The sequence below is a fragment of the Salvelinus namaycush genome, chromosome 38 (genome assembly GCF_016432855.1).
Source record: "Salvelinus namaycush isolate Seneca chromosome 38, SaNama_1.0, whole genome shotgun sequence".
Lineage (NCBI taxonomy): Eukaryota > Metazoa > Chordata > Actinopteri > Salmoniformes > Salmonidae > Salvelinus > Salvelinus namaycush.
This window is the reverse complement of record NC_052344.1, coordinates 13,628,568-13,651,090: the sequence shown is the minus strand read 5'-3', so window position 1 is coordinate 13,651,090 and position 22,523 is coordinate 13,628,568. Positions and strand designations below refer to the sequence as shown.

The 22,523-nt window shown below is 43.6% G+C and overlaps 1 protein-coding gene across 1 annotated transcript; it reads right to left on the bottom strand.

Moving 5' to 3' along the window:
* Window positions 1–2,302: 2,302 nt before the first annotated feature.
* On the bottom strand, window positions 2,303–22,157 carry si:dkey-159a18.1 (sortilin). Its single transcript, XM_038977664.1, has 20 exons — window positions 22,083–22,157; window positions 21,276–21,338; window positions 20,749–20,825; window positions 20,548–20,650; window positions 19,802–19,969; window positions 19,245–19,318; window positions 18,658–18,704; window positions 18,400–18,536; window positions 17,930–18,013; window positions 12,367–12,432; window positions 7,257–7,410; window positions 6,700–6,800; window positions 6,478–6,577; window positions 5,615–5,789; window positions 4,946–5,139; window positions 4,215–4,407; window positions 3,836–3,952; window positions 3,398–3,524; window positions 2,539–2,628; window positions 2,303–2,317 (listed from the first exon to the last, which is right to left on the bottom strand). The coding sequence occupies exons 1-20, from the start codon at window positions 22,155–22,157 to the stop codon at window positions 2,303–2,305; spliced, it is 2,160 nt and encodes a 719-aa protein (XP_038833592.1).
* Between the last annotated feature and the right edge of the window lie 366 nt (window positions 22,158–22,523).

Genomic DNA, 22,523 nt, shown 5'->3' with positions numbered 1-22,523 from the left:
AAATGAGGCCCTGTGGTATCTTCAAACACCATCACCACTTTCCAGTCTGACACATTATGACTTGCTTCCAACCTTGGCCATCTTTATGCTTTCTTTCCTAGACGCTCCACCGCTTTCTGTATCATGATCTCTCTTCTTCCTGTGTGTCTCCACTACAGACCATTTAAGTCCTTGACCCTCATTCTCCCGCTCTATATAATCAGAACTGACACCCATATTGTCCTCATTCCAGCACAGCTGTTGCCATTCCAACCTTTTCTCAATTTCCTCCTTTTCATCCACGCTACTCGCTGCCATTTACAACCCGAACACGGCCATCTGTTCCTCTAATCTAGCTCTGTGTTTCCACCTACTGTTCTACAGTGTGAGTTCTATAACCGCGGGAAGCCCCTGATAAATAAAAATAAAAAGTAATAATAGTATATTTTTATTTTACAAAATTAGTGAACTAGGCCTTTATTACTCCTGCATGAAAAATACTCCTCAGTTAAAGTCCCGCAATTAGAGCAACAAAGCTAATATTTGTGTAAATTGTAATTTGTTGGTGTCACTGAATAGGCTGATACCCAATTTCATGAACCCAAGATCCATAGGTAAGGCTGTACATTGCAATATGAATGTCCATTACATACAATAGGCTGAATAGTGAGGAGATTTCCCACAGTTAAAGTTCTGTAATAAGAGCTAAGACGCTAGTATTTGTGTAAACTCTTAACGCAATGTAATCTGTAGGTGTCACTGAGTAGGCTGATACCCCATTTCATGGACCCAAGATCCATAGGTAAGGCTGTACATTGCAATTTAAGTATGCCTCCTATGCAATTCTGAAGTCTATATACATCCACAGTGCGATTTCAACTGAATTTTATGTTTTGTGTTAAATTTTCTTTTGTTAAATGTATATACCAACATTATAAAACAACCTTGTATCTAGTCCAATTGTGGCATAATTCCACTATTTACATCCTTTGGCATCAGTTTCAATGGGGGACTTTTATTTTGAAGACAAACAGCCAATTTCACGTTTGTTGCTAGTGCTGTTGTTCATGACACACACTCGAAGTCACATCAGCTCTAAAGGAGGGGCAAAGCATAGACCCTTCGGGAGACGATATGCTGCACAGCGCCCTCTTGTGTGGGGAGAGTAGTTGAATGAAAAGTGCATCCTTCCTCCTGCATCCGGCAATCATTGATTATTATTACAAGATTGGACAAGTAAATGCAAGGGCACCATCACATGGCTTTTACCTTTCCAATTATTTCTAATCAACGAGGAAGGAATGATGCACTTTTAAAGAATTCAAACAGGGATTTCATTTGTGGGTGGTCCTGTCCAGAAAGAACAAGTGGAAGCCATCGGGTGGAGCCCTAGTCCATAAGGCACATTGTACAGGTAAGCAATAAGGCAAAACAAAATCCATCTAGGAAGTAAAACAATTAAAGAACATAGACACTTTAGGTGAGGTGCTGACTAACATAAGATAATCTATTCAAATACAAAACAAGTCGATAGTAATCTCTACTTGCTGTGGATCCACTCTACATGTCAAATCAATCATATGTTATTTGTCACATGCTTCATAAACAAGGGGTGTAGACTAACAGTGAAATGCTTACTCACGGGGCCTTTTCCAACAATGCAGAGTTAAAGATAAAGAAATAGAGAAATTAGGAATAAATTCACAGTGAATAACAGATAACAGTTGATTGTTCCTGCAGAGTAAATACAGAATAATTGAGGTAATCAGGCACTTTATTTCCATTACATCGCTATTCTAACATTACTGTGTTGATTTATTAGGAATGCACATTATTCAGGGCCTCATCAAAATACAGACTAGTGAACAGTGGTAATAACAATAATAATAATAAATATAGGCCATTTAGCAGACGCTTTTATCCAAATCGAGAATCGAACCCACTATCAATTGCGTTGCAAGCGCCATACAAAATTGTGCAAGTTGAAGACAGTGTTCCACACATAAATAATATCATCAGACAGAGACAAACTGTTAATTCATGAAATACTTAAAAACAGAGCAGTGAAACTTGAAGTAAACTCAATTCAACGTCTATTCTACGTTGGTTCAACCAGTGCGTGTCCAGTGGGAAGTGTTCTTCGCTCAATAAATAGCTGGGGACATCTGCATACCATCTACATGACATCTGCAATTTGTTCCTTACAAGCCCTATACATCTTTCCATTGAGATGCAACAGGTACGTAATACAACAAGTGGAATGCCATACATCCAAATGGCCAAGCTCTGGAGATCATCGTCAAGATATTTAATCTCATGTTGTTCATTGAATAAGATCCTACAAAACGGGGGGGACAACAGAGGGAAATTATCAATATTTTCCACATTACGTCTTGTAAATGGATCATTGTTAATTTAAAACAATTGACGGGCCAACATGACCATAACGTTGCTCTTAAATGCACAAGTTCACACATATTTTGCCTTTTGCTATGCACACAAAATGTCCTAAAAATCCTGAGTGCCTTTAGCCACCATGCTAAAGCTAATAACACTCACATCATCTGAATCCACTTGGAAGACTGATGTTCCGTTGCTACTGGCGACACTCTCTGGGTCGGCGGCAATGGAGCAGTCGTCGTCCTGAAGCTGCAGGACAGAGAAGCGATACGTTGGCGCCCTGTAGGGGGCGGAGCAGAGCCACAAGGCATGTCAATATTTAGGACCAGAACGGAAGCAGGCATTTCAATGTGCACTTGTACCTGAGCAGTGTGTCTGTGTGTCTGTGTGTCTGTGTGTCTGTGTGTCTGTGTGTGTGTGTGTGTGTGTGTGTGTGTGTGTGTGTGTGTGTGTGTGTGTGTGTACTTGCATGCTCGTGCGCCTAAATGTGTATGTGGCTCACCTATTTCCATAGACCATTCTCCTTACAGTATAGACAGCAGCGGCAACAGCCACCAGAATGACAATCCCTAATCCAACACAAACTACGATCAACAGCATCTTCTCTCTCTGAAATACAGACATAGCATTATCATATTTCTGGTCATAATATTCTAAACGCTATAAACCTTTATCATGTGACGCATTGCATCATCTAATATGTGGGGCTGTATTTTCTGATGCGGAAGTACCCAGAGGGTGTGTAGGCTTTTGTTCCAGCACACCGCTGACACAACTGATTCAACTCATCAACCAGTTATCAAGCCATTGATTGATTGAATCAGGTGTGTTAGTACTGGGCTGGAACAAAACCCAGCTCACAATGTGTGACTCCCGAGAATGAAGAACACTGTTACATTATGCCCAGGTAAGTTACACCTTTCACACTGTGAGCAATAACCCAAGCACACACACACACTCAAAGGAGACTCACACAAGAACTCGCAGATGCACACGCACACACACAGGTCACACTCACCGGGGTTTCAGAATATGGGCTGGCAGTGGGGGGCTGACTGGAGTTCCCACAATGACTGTTGACTGTTTCCTTTCTGTGCAGGGGAGTGAAACCTCCCTCACACTTATCACTGGGAACCTTACGGTACCTACACATGGAGATCACACGGTGAACTGTGTGTGTGTGTGTGTGTGTGTGTGTTTGGTTTGACTATCTTTGTGGGGACCACATTTCGCCGGTCCCCACAAGGAAAAAGGTTATTTTAGGCTTAGGGGTTAAGTTTAGGGTTAGGGATACAATTAGGGTTAGGGTTTAGGAGTTAGATTTAGGAGTTAAGGTTAGGGGTTAAGGTTAGGGTTAGATTAAGGGTTAGGGTCAGGAAAAATAGGATTTTCAATGGGAATCAATTGTTAGGTCCCCACAAGGATAATAAAACAAATGTGTGTGTGTCATAATTACCCCGACGTCCTAAGCTCCTCCTCCTCTCCATTTAGACACACCTCCAGGGCGTGGTCTGCAGTGTCCAGTTGTCTCATACACTCTGAGCTGTTCTCATGACGATAGTAACCATAGTCACTGTTGGAAAGGACAGACACGTTAGGCCATTTCAACCACAGACACAGCAAATGCCTTGTTGGCAATGTTATGTTTGGGTCTGCGTTGACTCTGCCTTTGCCTCAAAGGCACAATTAGAGAAAAAAATGCTTTTTTTACTAGAAATGAAGCAACAGATTGTGCCTTTGAATGGACAACTCTCAACTTCTGGTTTCCTGTATCTGAATGTATCCCTGACTAGAGGGAGAGAAGTTTAGACTGGACCCCTGACAGTGTTTCTTACCATAGGTAGTCCTCTCTGGTGCAGGGGCAGGGGCTTTTCTGCCTGCTCACCACGTAGTCCCGTCCATTCCTGCAGACGGACAGCTTCCTCAGCCTCCTGAAGATCTCCTTGTAGCCCAAGACACACCCCTCTGTGGCCAAGTCCCCGCCCTCTCTGGCATGGGCCAACCACTGAACATAGTCCTGGTTACCACCTATAGGAAACCAACGTTAACCAATAGAGAGAGACTATTGAGACATGCCAATTTTAGTATATATTTATCGATATCAGTATGTTCAATTCCGTTCCTAGTGACCCACAGGGGTACACACCAAAGGTGGCTGGTGGGAGGATCTATAGGAGGGCGAACTCATTGTAATAGCTGGAATGGAATCAATGGAATGGTATCAAACACATCAAACATATGGAAACCACATATTTGACGACACTCTTTGGGTATTCTCACAATAGAAAGCTAGCTACTGTTTCATTCCTTGTGAAATGTCTGTTGTTGGTTTAATGATTATGATCCTTGGGGATATTATATTTGACAACAAACAAATGACTCACAGGGGGAATCTCAATCATCTTTCCTTGATTCCTTGTGACCACTCTCCTTCACCTCCTTCTCAAAAAGCATTGGAGGATCGAAGGTTCCTCCCCTCAGACATTCTCCTCCACTGAGTTTTGACAAGGAGACGAGTAAACACAGGACACAAAGAATCAAGGAAATACAATTGAGATTCACCCACACTCTCTGGTGAGGAGACTCTGGAAGTCAATGGTGACCACCACCCACATGGGCTGGTGGTCGTCCTCGGGCCGGTAGCCCCACACGCTGATGTTCATGGTCTTGGTGCCCGGCTCGGATGTCAGGCCAGCGAAGAAGATGGGCTGCTCTGTAAAGTTGTACACCTTCCAACACTGGCCCTCATCTGTGGAGAACCTGGGGTGATGCACAATGACATACAGGGTCGTTTTCATTCGTGCACAGAGTCACAAAACGCTTTGCAACGGAAAACTAAAACGAGCCTTTCTTATTGGATAAAGTTAAGGTTGATTTCTTTCGTTTGGTGCCTAATGAATACGACCCTGTATAAACATCTCAATGTGAACGTGCAAGCACACACACACACGCATGAAGTACATAGAATTAAAACACACACATACAGAGTTACCGGATAGTGGACTGCTTAGACACATTCACAGCCACAACTTCATAGGGAGAGAAGAGCGTATAGACACACACACACACTCCAAAGTCAAACACAGACACACACACACACACACACAACACTCAGAGGAGGTCGCTTGCATGCCATGGGTGGGGGTGTGAATAAAAAGCATCTTTCTTACACCCAATCTTTCTACATGCCACCGACTGTGTGTGTGTGTGTGTGTGTGCGTGTGGTGTTCAGTACTTGATGGTGTTGATTTGGCCGTCCATGGGGTGGGCCTCCACAGCCACGACGAGCCCCCCAGCATCCAGGATGCTGTAGTGATGGGGCCCCCTCAAGGAACCCCTCCACTTGTACCCCCCGTCCTCTGACACGTACACGTCAGGCCGTGTTGACGAGATGGAGTCCCCCACACTGCCTGACCGGTCAAAGCGCAGAGGTCATAGAAAGGTCACACACATTCTGGGACAGCTAGAGGGTGGGGGATGTGTCTGAAAACATGTTCTATCTGTCAGTCATCCGGTCCCAAATTTCTCCTTACCCCTCCGTTTAGCCTTAACCCTCCAATGTTTTCTGACCTGAAGGGCCTGGATAGAGATAACCAGTGTAGTGGAGAAGCTTTCACCATACTGATCCCACATTACTGATCTGCAAACATTAAATGCTAAGGGAACGAATTGGGACCGGGCATATATAGTGCACTATATATGGGAACAGCTATTTTGTGGTGATGACCGAATTATTAGGGGGAGAAGAATTTCCGGTGTAGTCCATTCAAGATTCCCTACAATGCTAAATGTAGTGCACAACATCATGTACACTACGGTAATACAGAAGTATCACAATGCAACATGTAGTGCACAACATCCTGTACACTACGGTAATACAGAAGTATCACAATGCAACATGTAGTGCACAACATCCTGTACACTACGGTAATACAGAAGTATCACAATGCAACATGTAGTGCACAACATCCTGTACACTACGGTAATACAGAAGTATCACAATGCAACATGTAGTGCACAACATCCTGTACACTACGGTAATACAGAAGTATCACAATGCAACATGTCTGTGATATGTATGATTGACAGTTTGGTTACCGTGGGCGATGACAAGGCCAACGGCAGTGGGGTCAGAGAGAGGCAGCATGGGAGTGATGCCGTTGTAGCGACTGTGCTCACCGTGGATGTGCAAGTTACACTGTCACAAACACAAACACACACACGCACACACACAAGAATTCAGTGTTCACAATCATATAATAAGCATCAACATACTCAACACACTGAATTGTCAGAGGAGGGAATGAAGTTAGTTCTCACATCATTTCTTGAATCCTCACCACACTCAACATTCTGGGGCTTGTTGAGGAGTGTCCACTCTCCCCCTCGGTTAAATGAAATGACTGTCCGAATGCGGCCGTCTGTCAAAAACAATCCCCAGGAAAAAACGTTTTAGCTTGGATTAGTAATTGTCAGATTTTTTCCACTAAAGAATACATGCATTCACACTTCAATCAGCCAGTTGAAACCCCCCCTACAAACTACATGCATTTTATATTGGACAAGTTCAGGTATCAATCAATCAAATGGATTCATAAAGCCCTTTTAACATCGGCAGTTATCACTAAGATCTTAAACAGAAACCCAGCCTAAAATCCCAAAGAGCAAACAATGTAGATGTAGAAGCACGGTGGCTAGGAAAAACTCCTTAGAAGGGCTAGAATCTAGGAAGAAACCTAGAGAGGAACCAGGCTCTGAGGGGTAGCCAGTTCTCTTCTGGCTGTGACGGGTGTAGATTATACGAGTCCTTCCGCGTTTCGGACTGTTAATGTTCCTAAAGAATACGACCCAGATTGTGTTGATGCGTAGCTGCGTACCCTCCTCCAGTACGTTGGTGAGGTACACTCCTCTCATGGAGGTGACGTTGGTGAAGTCGCTCTTCCCTTCCCCACCAAAGAGGTGGCGCTCTAGAGACTTAGAGTACAGGATGCCCCGGTCATCTGACGTGTACACCGTCCCAAAGTAGCTTTCCTCTGGAGAATAGAAGACAGTAGAGTATGGTACAATAGAATAGAAAGTCAATAGAATCAAACAGTATAAAATAGAAGGAATAGTCATTTATCATCTACTCTATCCCGACCCCATGAGACAACACACACACACGGATGGAAGAAATACAGTGTCTTCTGTAGGCTTGGGAACAAACCCAACTGTGCTGACACAGCCCTCTATGAGTCGGCATAGCGATAAGGGGCCGTAAACATCAATAAATGGTGTGAAGAAAACTCCTGACATCAAAGACGTGGAAACAACTTACGTCAGCACTTAGTGGTAAATAGTATGCATATGACCTTCTGGCCTTAAAATCCCTTTGTACCATGTGTTGCTGTGTGTGTGTGTGTGTGTGTGTGTGTGTGTGTGTGTGTGTGTGTGTGTGTGTGTGTGTGTGTGTGTGTGTGTGTGTGTGTGTGTGTGTGTGTGTGTGTGTGTGTGTGTGTGTGTGTGTGTGTGTGTGTGTGTGTGTGTGTGCCCTGATGCCCAGAGCTGTGTCAGCTGTTATTCTAGCCTATCAATGTGTCTGTCTACCTCTAACCTTCCCACACTGAGATAAAACCCCTCCTTCTTATCTCCTCCATTCAGCTGAATGGCACAAACGCCTCGGACCTCCACCCATAGACACCTACAACATTCACTGACGCAGAAGACACACACACACACACACAGCCTGTATGATCAGATTATTTGTCAGCAATACTGAGAACTTGTGAAACCAGTCTTTCCTCTTTCTCTCTAACAAACTCAAGCTTTTCCATTGCAGCAAACAGGGTAGTAGAACTAAGACAGACATATCAGGGTTAGAGTTAGTAGAACTGAGACGGACATATCAGGGTTAGTAGGACTGAAACAGACATATCAGGGTTAGTAGGACTAAGACAGACATATCAGGGTTAGTAGGACTGAGACAGACATATCAGGGTTAGTAGGACTGAGACAGACATATCTGGGTTAGTAGGACTGAGACAGACATATCAGAGTTAGTAGAACTGAGACAGACATATCTGGGTTAGTAGGACTGAGACAGACATATCAGGGTTAGTAGGACTGAGACAGACATATCAGGGTTAGAGTTAGTAGAACTGAGACAGACATATCAGGGTTAGTAGGACTGAGACAGACATATCAGGGTTAGAGTTAGTAGGACTGAGACAGACATATCAGGGTTAGAGTTAGTAGGACTGAGACAGACATATCAGGGTTAGAGTTAGTAGGACTAAGACAGACATATCAGGGTTAGTAGGACTGAGACAGACATATCAGGGTTAGAGTTAGTAGGACTGAGACAGACATATCAGGGTTAGAATTAGTAGGACTGAGACAGACATATCAGGGTTAGTAGAACTGAGACAGACATATCAGGGTTAGAGTTAGTAGGACTGAGACAGACATATCAGGGTTAGAGTTAGTAGGACTGAGACAGACATATCAGGGTTAGAGTTAGTAGGACTAAGACAGACATATCAGGGTTAGTAGGACTGAGACAGACATATCAGGGTTAGTAGGACTGAGACAGACATATCAGGGTTAGAGTTAGTAGAACTGAGACAGACATATCAGGGTTAGAGTTAGTAGAACTGAGACAGACATATCAGGGTTAGTAGGACTGAGACAGACATATCAGGGTTAGAGTTAGTAGAACTGAGACAGACTGTCACGTTCTGACCATAGTTCTTGTGTGTTTTTCTTGTTTTAGTGTTGGTCAGGACGTGAGCTGGGTGGGCATTCTATGTTGTGTGTCTAGTTTGTCTGTTTCTATGTTTGGCCTAATATGGTTCTCAATCAGAGGCAGGTGTTTTGTGTTGTCTCTGATTGGGAATCATATATAGGTGGCTTGTTTTGTGTTGGGGTTTGTGGGTGGTTGTTTCCTGTCTTTGTGTTTCTCTGCACCAGCTAGGACTGTATCGGTTTGCCACATTTATTATTTTGTTATTTGTAAGTGTTCACAGTTTCGTAATTAAACATGTTGAACACTGGCTACGCTGCGTGTTGGTCCGATCCTTGCTACACCTCTTCTCGTGAAGAAGAGGAAGGCTGCCGTTACACAGACGTATCAGGGTTAGTAGGACTGAGATAGACATATCAGGGTTAGAGTTAGTAGAACTGAGACAGACATATCAGGGTTAGTAGAACTAAGACAGACATATCAAGGTTAGTAGAACTGAGACAGACATATCAGGGTTAGTAGAACTGAGACAGACGTATCAGGGTTAGTAGAACTGAGACAGACATATCAGGGTTAGAGTTAGTAGGACTGAGACAGACATATCAGGGTTAGAGTTATTAGAACTAATACAGACATATCAGGGTTAGTAGGACTGAAACAGACATATCAGGGTTAGTAGGACTGAGACAGACATATCAGGGTTAGTAGGACTGAAACAGACATATCAGGGTTAGTAGAACTGAGACAGACATATCAGGGTTAGTAGAACTGAGACAGACATATCAGGGTTAGTAGGACTGAGACAGACATATCAGGGTTAGTAGGACTGAGACAGACATATCAGGGTTAGTAGGACTGAGACAGACACATCAGGGTTAGAGTTAGTAGAACTGAGACAGACATATCAAGGTTAGTAGGACTGAAACAGACATATCAGGGTTAGTAGAACTGAGACAGACATATCAGGGTTAGTAGGACTGAGACAGACATATCAGGGTTAGTAGGACTGAGACAGACATATCAGGGTTAGTAGGACTGAGACAGACATATCAGGGTTAGAGAACTGAGACAGACATATCAGGGTTAGTAGGACTGAGACAGACATATCAGGGTTAGTAGAACTAAGACAGACATATCAGGGTTAGTAGAACTGAGACAGACATATCAGGGTTAGTAGGACTGAAACAGACATATCAGGGTTAGTAGGACTGAGACAGACATATCAGGGTTAGTAGGACTGAGACAGACGTATCAGGGTTAGTAGAACTGAGACAGACATATCAGGGTTAGAGTTAGTAGAACTGAGACAGACATATCAGGGTTAGTAGGACTGAAACAGACATATCAGGGTTAGTAGAACTGAGACAGACATATCAGGGTTAGTAGAACTGAGACAGACATATCAGGGTTAGTAGAACTGAGACAGACATATCAGGGTTAGTAGAACTGAGACAGACATGTCAGGGTTAGTAGGACTGAGACAGACATATCAGGGTTAGTAGGACTGAGACAGACATATCAGGGTTAGAGTTAGTAGAACTGAGACAGACATATCAGGGTTAGTAGGACTGAGACAGACATATCAGGGTTAGAGTTAGTAGGACTAAGACAGACATATCAGGGTTAGTAGGACTGAGACAGACATATCAGGGTTAGAGAACTGAGACAGACATATCAGGGTTAGTAGGACTGAGACAGACATATCAGGGTTAGTAGGACTGAGACAGACGTATCAGGGTTAGTAGAACTGAGACAGACATATCAGGGTTAGAGTTAGTAGAACTGAGACAGACATATCAGGGTTAGTAGAACTGAGACAGACATATCAGGGTTAGTAGAACTGAGACAGACATATCAGGGTTAGTAGGACTGAGACAGACATATCAGGGTTAGAGTTAGTAGAACTGAGACAGACATATCAGGGTTAGTAGAACTAAGACAGACATATCAGGGTTAGTAGAACTGAGACAGACATATCAGGGTTAGTAGGACTGAGACAGACATATCAGAGTTAGCAGGACTAAGTCAGACATATCAGGGTTAGTAGGACTAAGTCAGACATATCAGGGTTAGTAGGACTAAGTCAGACATATCAGGGTTAGTACGGCTGAGACAGACATATCAGGGTTAGCAGGACTAAGTCAGACATATCAGGGTTAGTAGAACTGAGACAGACATATCAGGGTTAGTAGGACTAAGTCAGACATATCAGGGTTAGTAGAACTGAGACAGACATATCAGGGTTAGCAGGCTTAGACAGCCATAGATCTAGATGAGATGTACAGTTTCAGACACGATCGGTGCTGAGCAAAATACATGAGTAAACTTTCATGTTTAATCTAAAGACGGATCCATGTGGCTCATATGTCCTTTGTCTGTACTTGAAAAGCATGTGTGAGTGTGTGAGTTAGAATGTGTGAAAGAGAGAGAGGGAGAGAAATTGAGATAGTAACAGAGACTAGAGCAGACATGGGCAAACTACGGCCCGCGGGCCACATACGGCCCGTTAGGCTTTTTAATCCGGCCCGCCGAACTTGTCCAAATTATAGTAAAAACCTCCTTTTTTTCCCCTTTCCCTGCAATGCCCACGTTTCCCCAATAGATGGCGCACTCAAAACACATTGACCGTTGTTGGAGTGGCGCGTATTTCTCTTTATTTCACTTTAATTTTCACTTCGTTTCACGTCACCATTAAGCCCTTCTGTGAAAATGAGCGGACCAAAGAGAAGGAAAGTGGACAGCGAATGCCGAGTGTTTAATAAGGAGTGGACAACAAAATACTTCTTCACTGAAGTCCGATCAACGGCTGTATGTCTGATATGCCAAGAAGCTGTTGCGGTTTTCAAAGAGTACAATATCAGCCGTCACTTTGCCACGAAGCATGCAAACTATGCTAGCAAGCAGTCAACACAAGAACGGGCGGCGAAATAGTATGTAAATGCCATATCTTGCATATTCCTTGAGACAAATTTATTAACTGATAAGGGCTATTTTTCACATTTGAAAGACAGTTAATAAATTGGGTTGTAGTGTTCTTACTGTGCTATGAGGTTTGCACACACTACATTTAATGCTTTAGTATATCCGGCCCAAACACTCCCTCCAAATGCTCCTGGCCCGGCCCCTCTGTCAAATTTTAGAACCCATTGTGGCCCGCGAGTCAAAAAGTTTGCCCACCCCTGGACTAGAGTGTGTGCGTGTGACAGAGTGTGTGTAAGATGTGTGTGTTTGAGTGAGTTGCGATGACGTTCACTCCTTTCCTCTACAGTACCTCCTGGATTGTCCACATGCATGAAGATCATGTCCTCATCCCCATCCAGAACCGAGTAGAACTGGAAACACACACACATGTATACAGGTGAGAATATGAATCATTAACACATGTGTGCAACTGTTTGCGTTATTGTAATGCCTCCCCCAATTAGTTGCTTACATGAGTATGCATGCTTGCGTGTGTGTGTGTGTGTGTGTGTGTGTGTGTGTGTGTGTGTGTGTGTGTGTGTGTGTGTGTGTGTGTGTGTGTGTGTGTGTGTGTGTGTGTGTGTGTGTGTGTGTGTGTGTGTGTGTGTGTGTTCTCCCATTTCTAAGCCGTTAACGTGAGAGAATATCTTTGTTTCTGTCTCGTCAGCAAGATACAGTTTGGGAGGGAGTTGAGGGAGAGAGAGGAGAGCAGGGGATGGTATGTGTGTGTGTCTTTGTCTGTGGCTAGACCAGGTGTGTGCATCTGTCGTTACGTTATGTGTTGTAATGGAAAGTTGCCAAACGGTCTCCTCCTGATATGACCAAACGTCTTTCAAACCCCTACTTCCTCTTTCAAGAACTTCTAGACTAGACCCTTGGTGACAGTTACTGTATCTTGTAGTTACTTTGTCACAATGTGGTTTTTAATCTGTACTATGTCTTGTCAATTGTTGTGACAGATTCTTTACCGTGTACTTGACGAAATGCTGTCACCCTGATCTGGAATTTTGAGATATTTTAAAATGAATTTACGACAGAGGGACAGATAGAGGGACAGAGACAGAGGGAGAGGGGGAACAGAGAGACAGGAGAAGACAGGGACAGGAAGACAACAGTACAGAGGAAAAGGAGAGATGGACAAGGGTAGGATTGTGGCGGTCATGAAATTTTGTCAGCCGGTGATTGTCAAGCAAATAACTGCCGGTCTCACGGTTAATGAACGTTATTAATTGTATTATTTTATAGTATGAAGAATACAATCGAACATAGATTCATAAAATAGAAAGGATCTTTTCTCCAAACAATTTCAAAGGAAGTGTGCATATGCGGCTATTCTGTGTTGAGCAGTTAACAAAGAAACTGGTCCTCCTATATGCTTCATTTAGAGTTATTTATGCAACTTTAGTTGTGACACAAACGTTGGGCTATATGTTCAGATTTTTTATACATTCTAAGGCTGTATGATGCGACTCTAATATTGATCAAAAAAATTGTTGCATGAAAGGCATGAGCTCTTATTTGTTTCTTGTTCAAGCTACACACACTTCATCAGTCTCTCATTCACAATTTGACAAGCACTTGATAGTTTTCTCACCAGGCCTCAAATTTCCCGGCGGCATCCCCCTTGTGTGGACGTAATGCCCCCCCAAAAATCCATGCCTTTGTGGCCAAAGTGGCCATTTGGCTGAAAATAATTATTATAATTCCCCTCTCCCAGCTGCCGTGCTCCGAAGCACCTCTCACTCACATGGTTCTCTCAGATATCTACATTTTTAATATCCAATGCCCGTCACATGATCGCATCCTTCTCACAGGCATTTCAGCTAAGAAGTAGGATACAAGTGAATGAAGACAGACACATCGGGGGACGCAACTCCGAATTCCCAAGCCCATATTGAAGATGTTAGAACTGTCCACTACTTTTCATCAGCCAATAAGATGAGTGGGCCTAACGAACAGCAGAACAATAGCCTATGTCAATCTACTATCCCCCATATGTCACGGATTCCCCGGTACTGCTGCCCTTCCGTGTACCAATTCCGGAGGTCTACGTCACCGGCCTCTAGGTGTCATTAAACTGTCTCATTACGCACACCTGATTCCAATTCCCCTGATTAGTAATTGTATATATGTGTCCTCTGTTCACCTTTGTCTTGTGGGTTATTGTTCCCATGTCCGTTGGTCTGTGAGTACCTATGCCTTATTTCGGCTTTCGTGCTGTGTGTATTGTGCTCTTGTTATTACGGGTCTCGTCCCGTGTATTGTTGTGGATTTGTTATTACGGATCTCGCCCCGTGTAGTGTACTGCGGGTCTGGTCCCGTGAATTTATTACAGGTTTTCCCTCGCTCTTTTGTTTGGGTTACATCCCTGTGTTTTTGTGTGTTTGTTTTGGGCTTCGTATTTTTGGGTGGAGTATTTAAAAAAAAGATTACCTATTCCTGCGCCTGTCAACAATCGTTTATACGACGTGACAGAATAACCAACCCTAAATGGAGACAGCGGGAATGGCCCGTCCGATGCTGCTGCAACTGGCCCGTCCGCCGCCGCCGCAACTTTGGCAGCTGCAACTGGCCCTGACCGACCCGCATCGCACCTCGAGGCCGGTGTCGTCCCGCTGCTAATGCAGCGTGTCAGGGGAGGGGTACTGCCCAGAGGAGCGGTGCTGGGTTCCTGCGGTGGACATCCTGGACGCTTCGCTGACCAGGGATTTTCACCACTGGCACACTTACCGACACGCACCGTGTCCTTGTGGTCGTCCTCGAGGCCGGTGTCATCCCGCTGCTGGTGCAGTGCGTCAGGGGGGTACTGTCACAGATTCCCCCGGTACTGCTGCCCTTCCATGCACCAGTTCCGGAGGTCTACGTCACCGGCCTCTAGGCGTCACTGAACTGTCTCATTACGCACACCTGATTCCAATTCCCCTGAAGTTTACATACACTAAGTTGACTGTGCCCTTTAAACAGCTTGGAAAATTCCAGAAAATTATGTCATGCTTTAGAAGCTTCTGATAGACTAATTGACATAATTTTAGTCAATTGGAGGTGTACCTGTGGATGTATTTCAAGGCCTACCTTCAAACTCAGTGCCTCTTTGCTTGACATCATGGGAAAATCAAAATAAATCAGCCAAGACCTCAGAAAGAAATTGTAGACCTCCACAAGTCTGCTTCATCCCTGGGAGCAATTTCCAAACGCCTGAAGGTACCACGTTCATCTGTACAAACAATAGTATGCAAGTATAAACACCATGGAACCAAGCAGCCGTCATACCGCTCGGGAAGGAGACGCATTCTGTCTTCTAGAGATGAATGCACTTTGGTGCGAAAAGTGCAAATCAATCCCAGAACAACAGCAAAGGACCTTGTGAAGATGCTGAAGGAAACAGGTACAAAAGTATCTATATCCACAGTAAAACGAGTCCTATATCGACATAACCTGAAAGGCCGCTCAGCAAGGAAGAAGCCACTGCTCCAAAACCTCCATAAAAAAGCCAGACTACAGTTTGCAACTGCACATGGGGACAAAGATCGTACCTTTTGGAGAAATATCCCCTGGTCTGATGAAACAAAAATAGAACTGTTTGGCCATAATGACCATCGTTATGTTTGGAGGAAAAGGGGAGAGGCTTGCAAGCCGAAGAACACCATCCCAACCGTGAAGCACGGGGGTGGCAGCATCATGTTGTGGGGGTGCTTTGCTGCAGGAGGCACTGGTGCACTTCACAAAATAGATGGCATCATGAGGGGGGGAAATTATGTGGATATATTGAAGCAACATCTCAAGACAACAGTCAGGAAGTTAAAGCTTGGTCGCAAATGGGTCTTCCAAATGAACAATGACCCAAAGCATACTTCTAAAGTTGTGTCAAAATGGCTTAAGGACAACAAAGTCAAGGTAGTGGAGTGGCCATCACAAAGCCCTGACCTCAATCCTATAGAAAATGTGTGGGCAGAACTGAAAAAGCGTGTGCGAGCAAGGAGACCTACAAACCTGACTCAGTTACACCAGCTCTGTCAGGAGGAATGGGCCAAAATTCACCCAACTTATTGTGGGAAGCTTGTGGAAGGCTACCCGAAACATTTGATCCAAGTTAAACAGGTTAAAGGCAATGCTACCAAATACTCATTGAGTGTATGTAAACTTCTGACCCACTGGGAATGTGATGAAATAAATTTAATCTGAAATAAATCATTCTCTCTACTATTATTCTGACATTTCACATTCTTAAAATAAAGTGGTGATCCTAACTGACCTAAGACAGGGAATTGTTACTATGATTAAATGTCAGGAATTGTGAAAAACTGAGTTTAAATGTTTTTGACTAAGGTGTATGTAAACTTCCGACTTCAACTGTATATGTGTCCTCTGTTCACCATTGTCTTGTCGGTTATTGTTCCCATGTCCGTTGGTCTGTGAGTACCTGTTCTTTGTTATTTCGACTTTCCTGCTGCTTGTATTGTGCACTTGTTATTACGGGTCTCGTCCCGTGTTATGTTGTGCATTTGTTATTACGGGTCTCGCCCTGTGTAGTGTACTGCGGGTCTCGTCCTGTGTATTTATTAGAGGTTTTACCTCGCTCTTTTGTTTGGGTTACATTCCTGTGTTTTTGTATACGTGTTTGTTTTGGTCTTTGTCCCCGTGCCACTCGCATAAAAAAAATACGTTTAAAAGCAATGGAGGCAACAGATCAGAACGTTTAGCTTAAAATGTTGATAAACTATTCGGCTATTTCTTCACATTATAAGCGCAGCAATGCGCACACGGCAGTAGGCTATAAGTGCGAACGTTCCAAAATGCAATCAATTAGCGAGAAAACTGTCCTTGAAAGTGACGGCAAATGTGATTTTGCATACAATGCTGTATTATAAAGGTGCATTTTTATGGTGAAAATTATCTTCCCCAAACTTGAAACTCACGTGCAGTTTATATATGCCATTTTGGCTCTATACCAGTTACAGAGCGGATTAATATGCCTAATTTTAGGAAGTTATTTGGCTACTTTAGTTGCGATACAAACATTATCAAAACATATAGGCCTATGGGCTAGGCTACATGAGGTGTGTGACTATGATTTGAAAAAGTCGCAAAAAAAGGCATGCACTGTTTCTTCCCTTACTTACTGCACAAGCTGGGCATCATTCACAACTGATCATATATCATTCACAAGTGATAGGCTTATATTGTCACCCATCAGACTATTCTTAATTTAATGTTGTCTTTACATACTAAATAATATGTCTGAAATTAGGTTTGATTTAGAATGGGCCATTATCATGCACCTGTCTCAGAACAGAGGCATGGGGAAATACTTAAATAGAAGACGCTTTTCCCATGGTTCATTTTCATGCCAGTCAGGTAGACTATACTCCTGTTGTAAAGCAAAGCAGTGTGCTTAATATTAGGCCATCAAAACTCTGTTTTCTCACACAATTGCATAGCCTATAGAAATGTTGCTCAACATGAACTCATGGGCCCTCGTGAAGTGTTTGATTCGATTTTTGATTACATTTGCATTGATGTCAGAGTGATTAGATGGACAATAGAGTGCTGAGTACCAGGCAGGTAGCAATTTTTGTAGGCTACTAATGACCATCAGCAGCATCAGAGCTTGGAGAAGCCTAATTACCGTGACTAAACGGTCACGTGGTATTTGACTGCCGTCATTACTCATTACCGGTGTGGCGGTAATACGGTTAGCATAACAGCCATAGACAGGGGACAATAGAATGAAGTGAGGACTGAGGGGACATAGTGGGGTACAGAGGGACATAATGGACAGACAGACAGACAGACAGACAGACAGACAGACAGACAGACAGACAGACAGACAGACAGACAGACAGACAGACAGACATGAGCCTGTCCTACCTGCTCAGTGGAGGCGGAGGGGAGCTGGGCCTTGTTGAAGTGGTCCCCTTGGTCTGAGGACACATAGATGACACGTGGGGCTCCCTAGGAGAGAATCACTTAGTCACAACACAGATCTAACCAAGGCTCCCTGGAAGAGAATCACTTAGTCACAACACAGATCTAACCAAGTAAGAACCACAATGTGGTGTAGAACTGGACCAATGAAAGGCAGAGTGAGTGGAAATAACACAGAATAACACAGAGTGTAAATTATTGTATATGTCAGCTTAAATGTTGATACCCGTGTGTGTTTGTGTGTGTGTGTGCATGTATGTGTACGCTTGCTTGCATGAGTATGCATGCTTGCGTGTGTGTGTGTGTGTGTGTGTGTGTGTGTGTGTGTGTGTGTGTGTGTGTGTGTGTGTGTGTGTGTGTGTGTGTGTGTGTGTGTGTGTGTGTGTTTGGTTGCATCAGTGTGTGTGTCTCACCAGTGTCTCTATGACTGAGGTGAAGAGGAAGCTTCCTACATAGCCGAAGGAGAAGATGCTGTGTGCCACGGTGGTGAACGTCTTCCCCAGGTCTTCTGTCCTCTTCAGGAACAGCTCTCCTCTTCTGTCTGCCTCCACTAATGACACAACACATTACTAGACCAGCGCCCAAACAGAAGAAAACGAACTTGTCGCTAATTTTTTGGTTTCAAAATGTTTTGCTACGGTGTGTACTAATGAATACCACCCTGCTCTCACCTGTTCCTTTGGGACTGAAGCTGAAGAAGAGAGTGATGCCGGAGCCCCTGGCAAAATAAGGAGAGAGAGAGAGACCCAGTTAATAATCATATTTATTACATTTTGTTACTGTTTATTACTTAGGGGCAAATCCTATAACTTACACTCAAGTAATTTTCACTTAAGTCTCCCATTGATTGATATCAATGCATGACTAAGTGAAAATGTGCCTTTAGTGACTTAACAAATAGGAGCTTCTCACGCCTACCAAACACACTATAGTTGCCACCAGACCTGGGCTAAACATTCCAATTCAGTCAAACAACAGACAACAGACTGTAGACGGGTGTGATTTATGAGCTCTGTGGGTTTACTACACTGATGTATTGAAGTCAGTATTTAGATTGAACACGACACACCTCCTCTCTTTGTCTGGGCACGGCTGATCAAACTGAGCTTTGTGGTGTGTGTGTGTGTGTGTGTGTGTGTGTGTGTGTGTGTGTGTGTGTGTGTGTGTGTGTGTGTGTGTGTGTGTGTGTGTGTGTGTGTGTGTGTGTGTGTGTGTGTGTGTGTGTGTGTGTGTGTGTGTATGCCCCGTTTGTTCTCACCACGTGAAAGATTGTGTTCCTTCGTGAACCTTTGTCCACACAGCCCCAAAGTCCAGAGAAAGCCACAGGCCGCCCTGCAAGTGAGAAAAGCATAGGAGAATGTGTATTTAATGCTGGAATATGACCCGACCAAATTCCCATAGAAATGTGAGTTATAGATCGGTAATTCTCATTGAATGCAAGTCTAAGAAGCGGTAGATCTGTTTTATCTGTGCTATTTCTATGCTTCCTGTTATTAAGTTTAGTTTTTGCGTCTTTTACTTTTGGTTTTGTACACCAGCTTCAAACAGCTGAAAATATGATATTTTTGGTTGTGGAAAATATATTTCACAGCGGTTTAGATGGTACAATGATTCTCTACACTATACTTGTTTGTTTTGTCACATAAACTGAAATTAGGTTAACTATTATAATTTTTTCTACCAGGAAATGGCAGAGTGATTTTTACATATGGCACCTTTATGTATGTGTGTATGTGTGTGTGTGTGTTTGGGTGCGTATGTGTGAGGTGAGTGTGATCACAAAGAGATAAAGAGCATGTTTGTTTATTTACTCACATCTATGCTGATAACCACTAAGTACTCGGGATTCAAGAAGTGGAAGGTGATTGGCTGGGCCGGGTGAAAAGGCAGCTGAACAGACTTAAACGACACTCCGGCATCAGTTGAGGTAAAGATGACGCCACCGGGGTTGTCCAAAACCGGTGTGTCTGCAGTCAGAATCACCTGTCAATCAGAACAAGCACCATCGGTGATGGGAGGTTGCCTTAACGTGCATCTCAATAGTCTAAACTGGCTTCCTCCCCTTGTCTTCTCTATTGTCTTCATATAAATCACCTCCCCCAACATAAAACTATGAGGCCTCATCCTGGGGTGTATTCATTAGACGCCAAACAGACAAAAACAAACTGCAACAGACCTGAATTTGTCCAATAAGAAGTGCTTGCTTTTGTTTCTGAACATTTTCCATTGCAAATTGTTTTGCTACGTTGTGCCCTAATGGATACCACCCTGTTGTGGTTGTTTAGGAGTAATGGGTTTGGTGGTTTTGTTGTTCTCACTGTCTAGTCTTCACACCAGTGTTCTGAGCAGCGTGACCACAGTGGCATGTGGAGGAGTGTTGAAACTGAGCTGTGGTGGCTCAAGCTGATTGGACAGCAAGAACCAAGACGGCTGACGTGTCTGCACATGCACGCCAGACAGTCACTAACACACACACATACACACAGACATGCAGACACACACACAGACTGTCATCAGCCAGAATGCTTTCCTGCATGTACACTTGTGATCAGGCAGCTTACCTGTTGAGAGTTCCCTGGTCCAGCCAGAAGTCCAAATTCCTTCCTTATGAAGGTGTTGTTGATGAGATGAGAAATATCATGGAAAGACTTGCCATAGTCTGCACTGAGAGGGGAGTATAACAAGCCAAAATGTCAGAACACTGGCTCAATTCATCTAGAGACACAAACAGACAGACAGACATATTGCCACCATCCACTAACCTGCGGTACAATCGTGAAGAACCGCCCTCGAAGAAGGAATCTAGAGGAGCACTGATTGTAGACAACACCAAGATTACCTGGTGGGACACAAATTAACACTTGACTAAACTTCACCATAACTGTACTATTACCAGTTTATGCACAGTTAGCAATTCCCATTTATCCACTCAATCACTCACTCAATCAATCAATCACTCAATCAACAAATCAATAAATTAACCAATCACTCAATCAATCAATCAACCAAATTAAAAAACTGTTGTCAAAGGTTTAAAAGGTTTCCTCTATCCTCATCCCCTTTCCTTTCCTTCATCTGCATCGATGTGAGAGAACTGGACAGGTGAAAGCAAATTCCCTGTAGGCATCTATCACGTTTCCTCACTGTCTGGTTACCGCAGGTGAAAGAGAGGAAACGAGGGGAGGAAGCTACTCCAGCATACTGAGCTGCACCCCTTTCAGATGCACCCAATGAGTGATGATGACAATGAAGCTACATCCATCATCCATTAAGTGACGACCATACGTACTCCTGTCCCGTCTCCAACCCATGTGACAGTAAAACTGGAGCCATCGTCACCATGAAACCCTGTCTGAAGGGAGAGAGAGAAAGAGAAAGAAAGAGAGAGAGAAAGAGAGCGTGAAAGAGAGAAAGAGAGAATGAGAGAGAGAGAGAGAGAGAGAGAGAGAGAGAGAGACAGAGAGAGAGAGAGAGAGAGAGAGAGAGAGAGAGAGAGAGAGAGAGAGAGAGAGAGAGAGAGAGAGAGAGAGAGAGAGAGAGAGAGAGACATAAGATGAGGGACAGTGTCTGACAGACCAACCAACCTGCACATGTCCTCTATGCTTATTGTTATTATTCAATGCATGGTTATTTTTACCCTTGGTTATTTTTGTTACTGTTGTCCAGTTGACAATATTGATTATTATTAATTATGTAAATATTGTAAATCTCCAAAGAAAGCTTTGGCACATTGTCACGTCATGCCAATAAAGCAAATTGAATTGAATTGAGAAAGAGAGCGAGTGAGACTCAACTTAATATTTTTCGTCACATACACCCATAACACCACACCTTCAGAGCTGATGGACCTTATGACAACCCAAGTAGCCCTACCCTCAAAACTATCACACACAAAATCATTAATAAAGCAAGCATTAATCATCATGATGACATATTATGATACATTTGCATTTATTTATGCAATTGCAAAAGAAAACTGCGGTGTTGATGCTATAGTAATTGATAAAGTACGTCAAAAACAGCACTGACATAGCTCTCACCTCGTGTGTATTTTGATCCAACACCCTGTGTTCTAATGGTGTGAGAGGGAGTTTACAAGCGGTGAAAGTGGGTCTTGGAGAAGCTGTGGTATCCCTCTCTGGCCGTGAGAGGACTTGGCGTTGGTCCTCATCTTGCTGAGTCTGATGGAAAGACACCGTTCTCCGGTTTCGTTGCTCTTTGCACTGACCCCCCACACCCAGAAGAAGCAAGCATGCCCCACCGAGGACCAAAAGTCTCCAAGTCATTTTGATGTGGTGGGCTAAATAATGGTAAAGTCCCAAATCCCACAGTTCGGGTCACGTATGACAGACTAGCTAGCACTGCCTATCGCTTCAGGCGACAAATGACAAGTGTCGCACTTGAATGGCTGGGGGGCGGAGAGACACGTTTGACGAGTCATTTACCTAAAATCTGCTGCCAGTGGGTATATGTTCGCCTCCATGCCGCATCCAAGTGATGTCCATACATATATAGGCTACAAAACATCCTTCATATC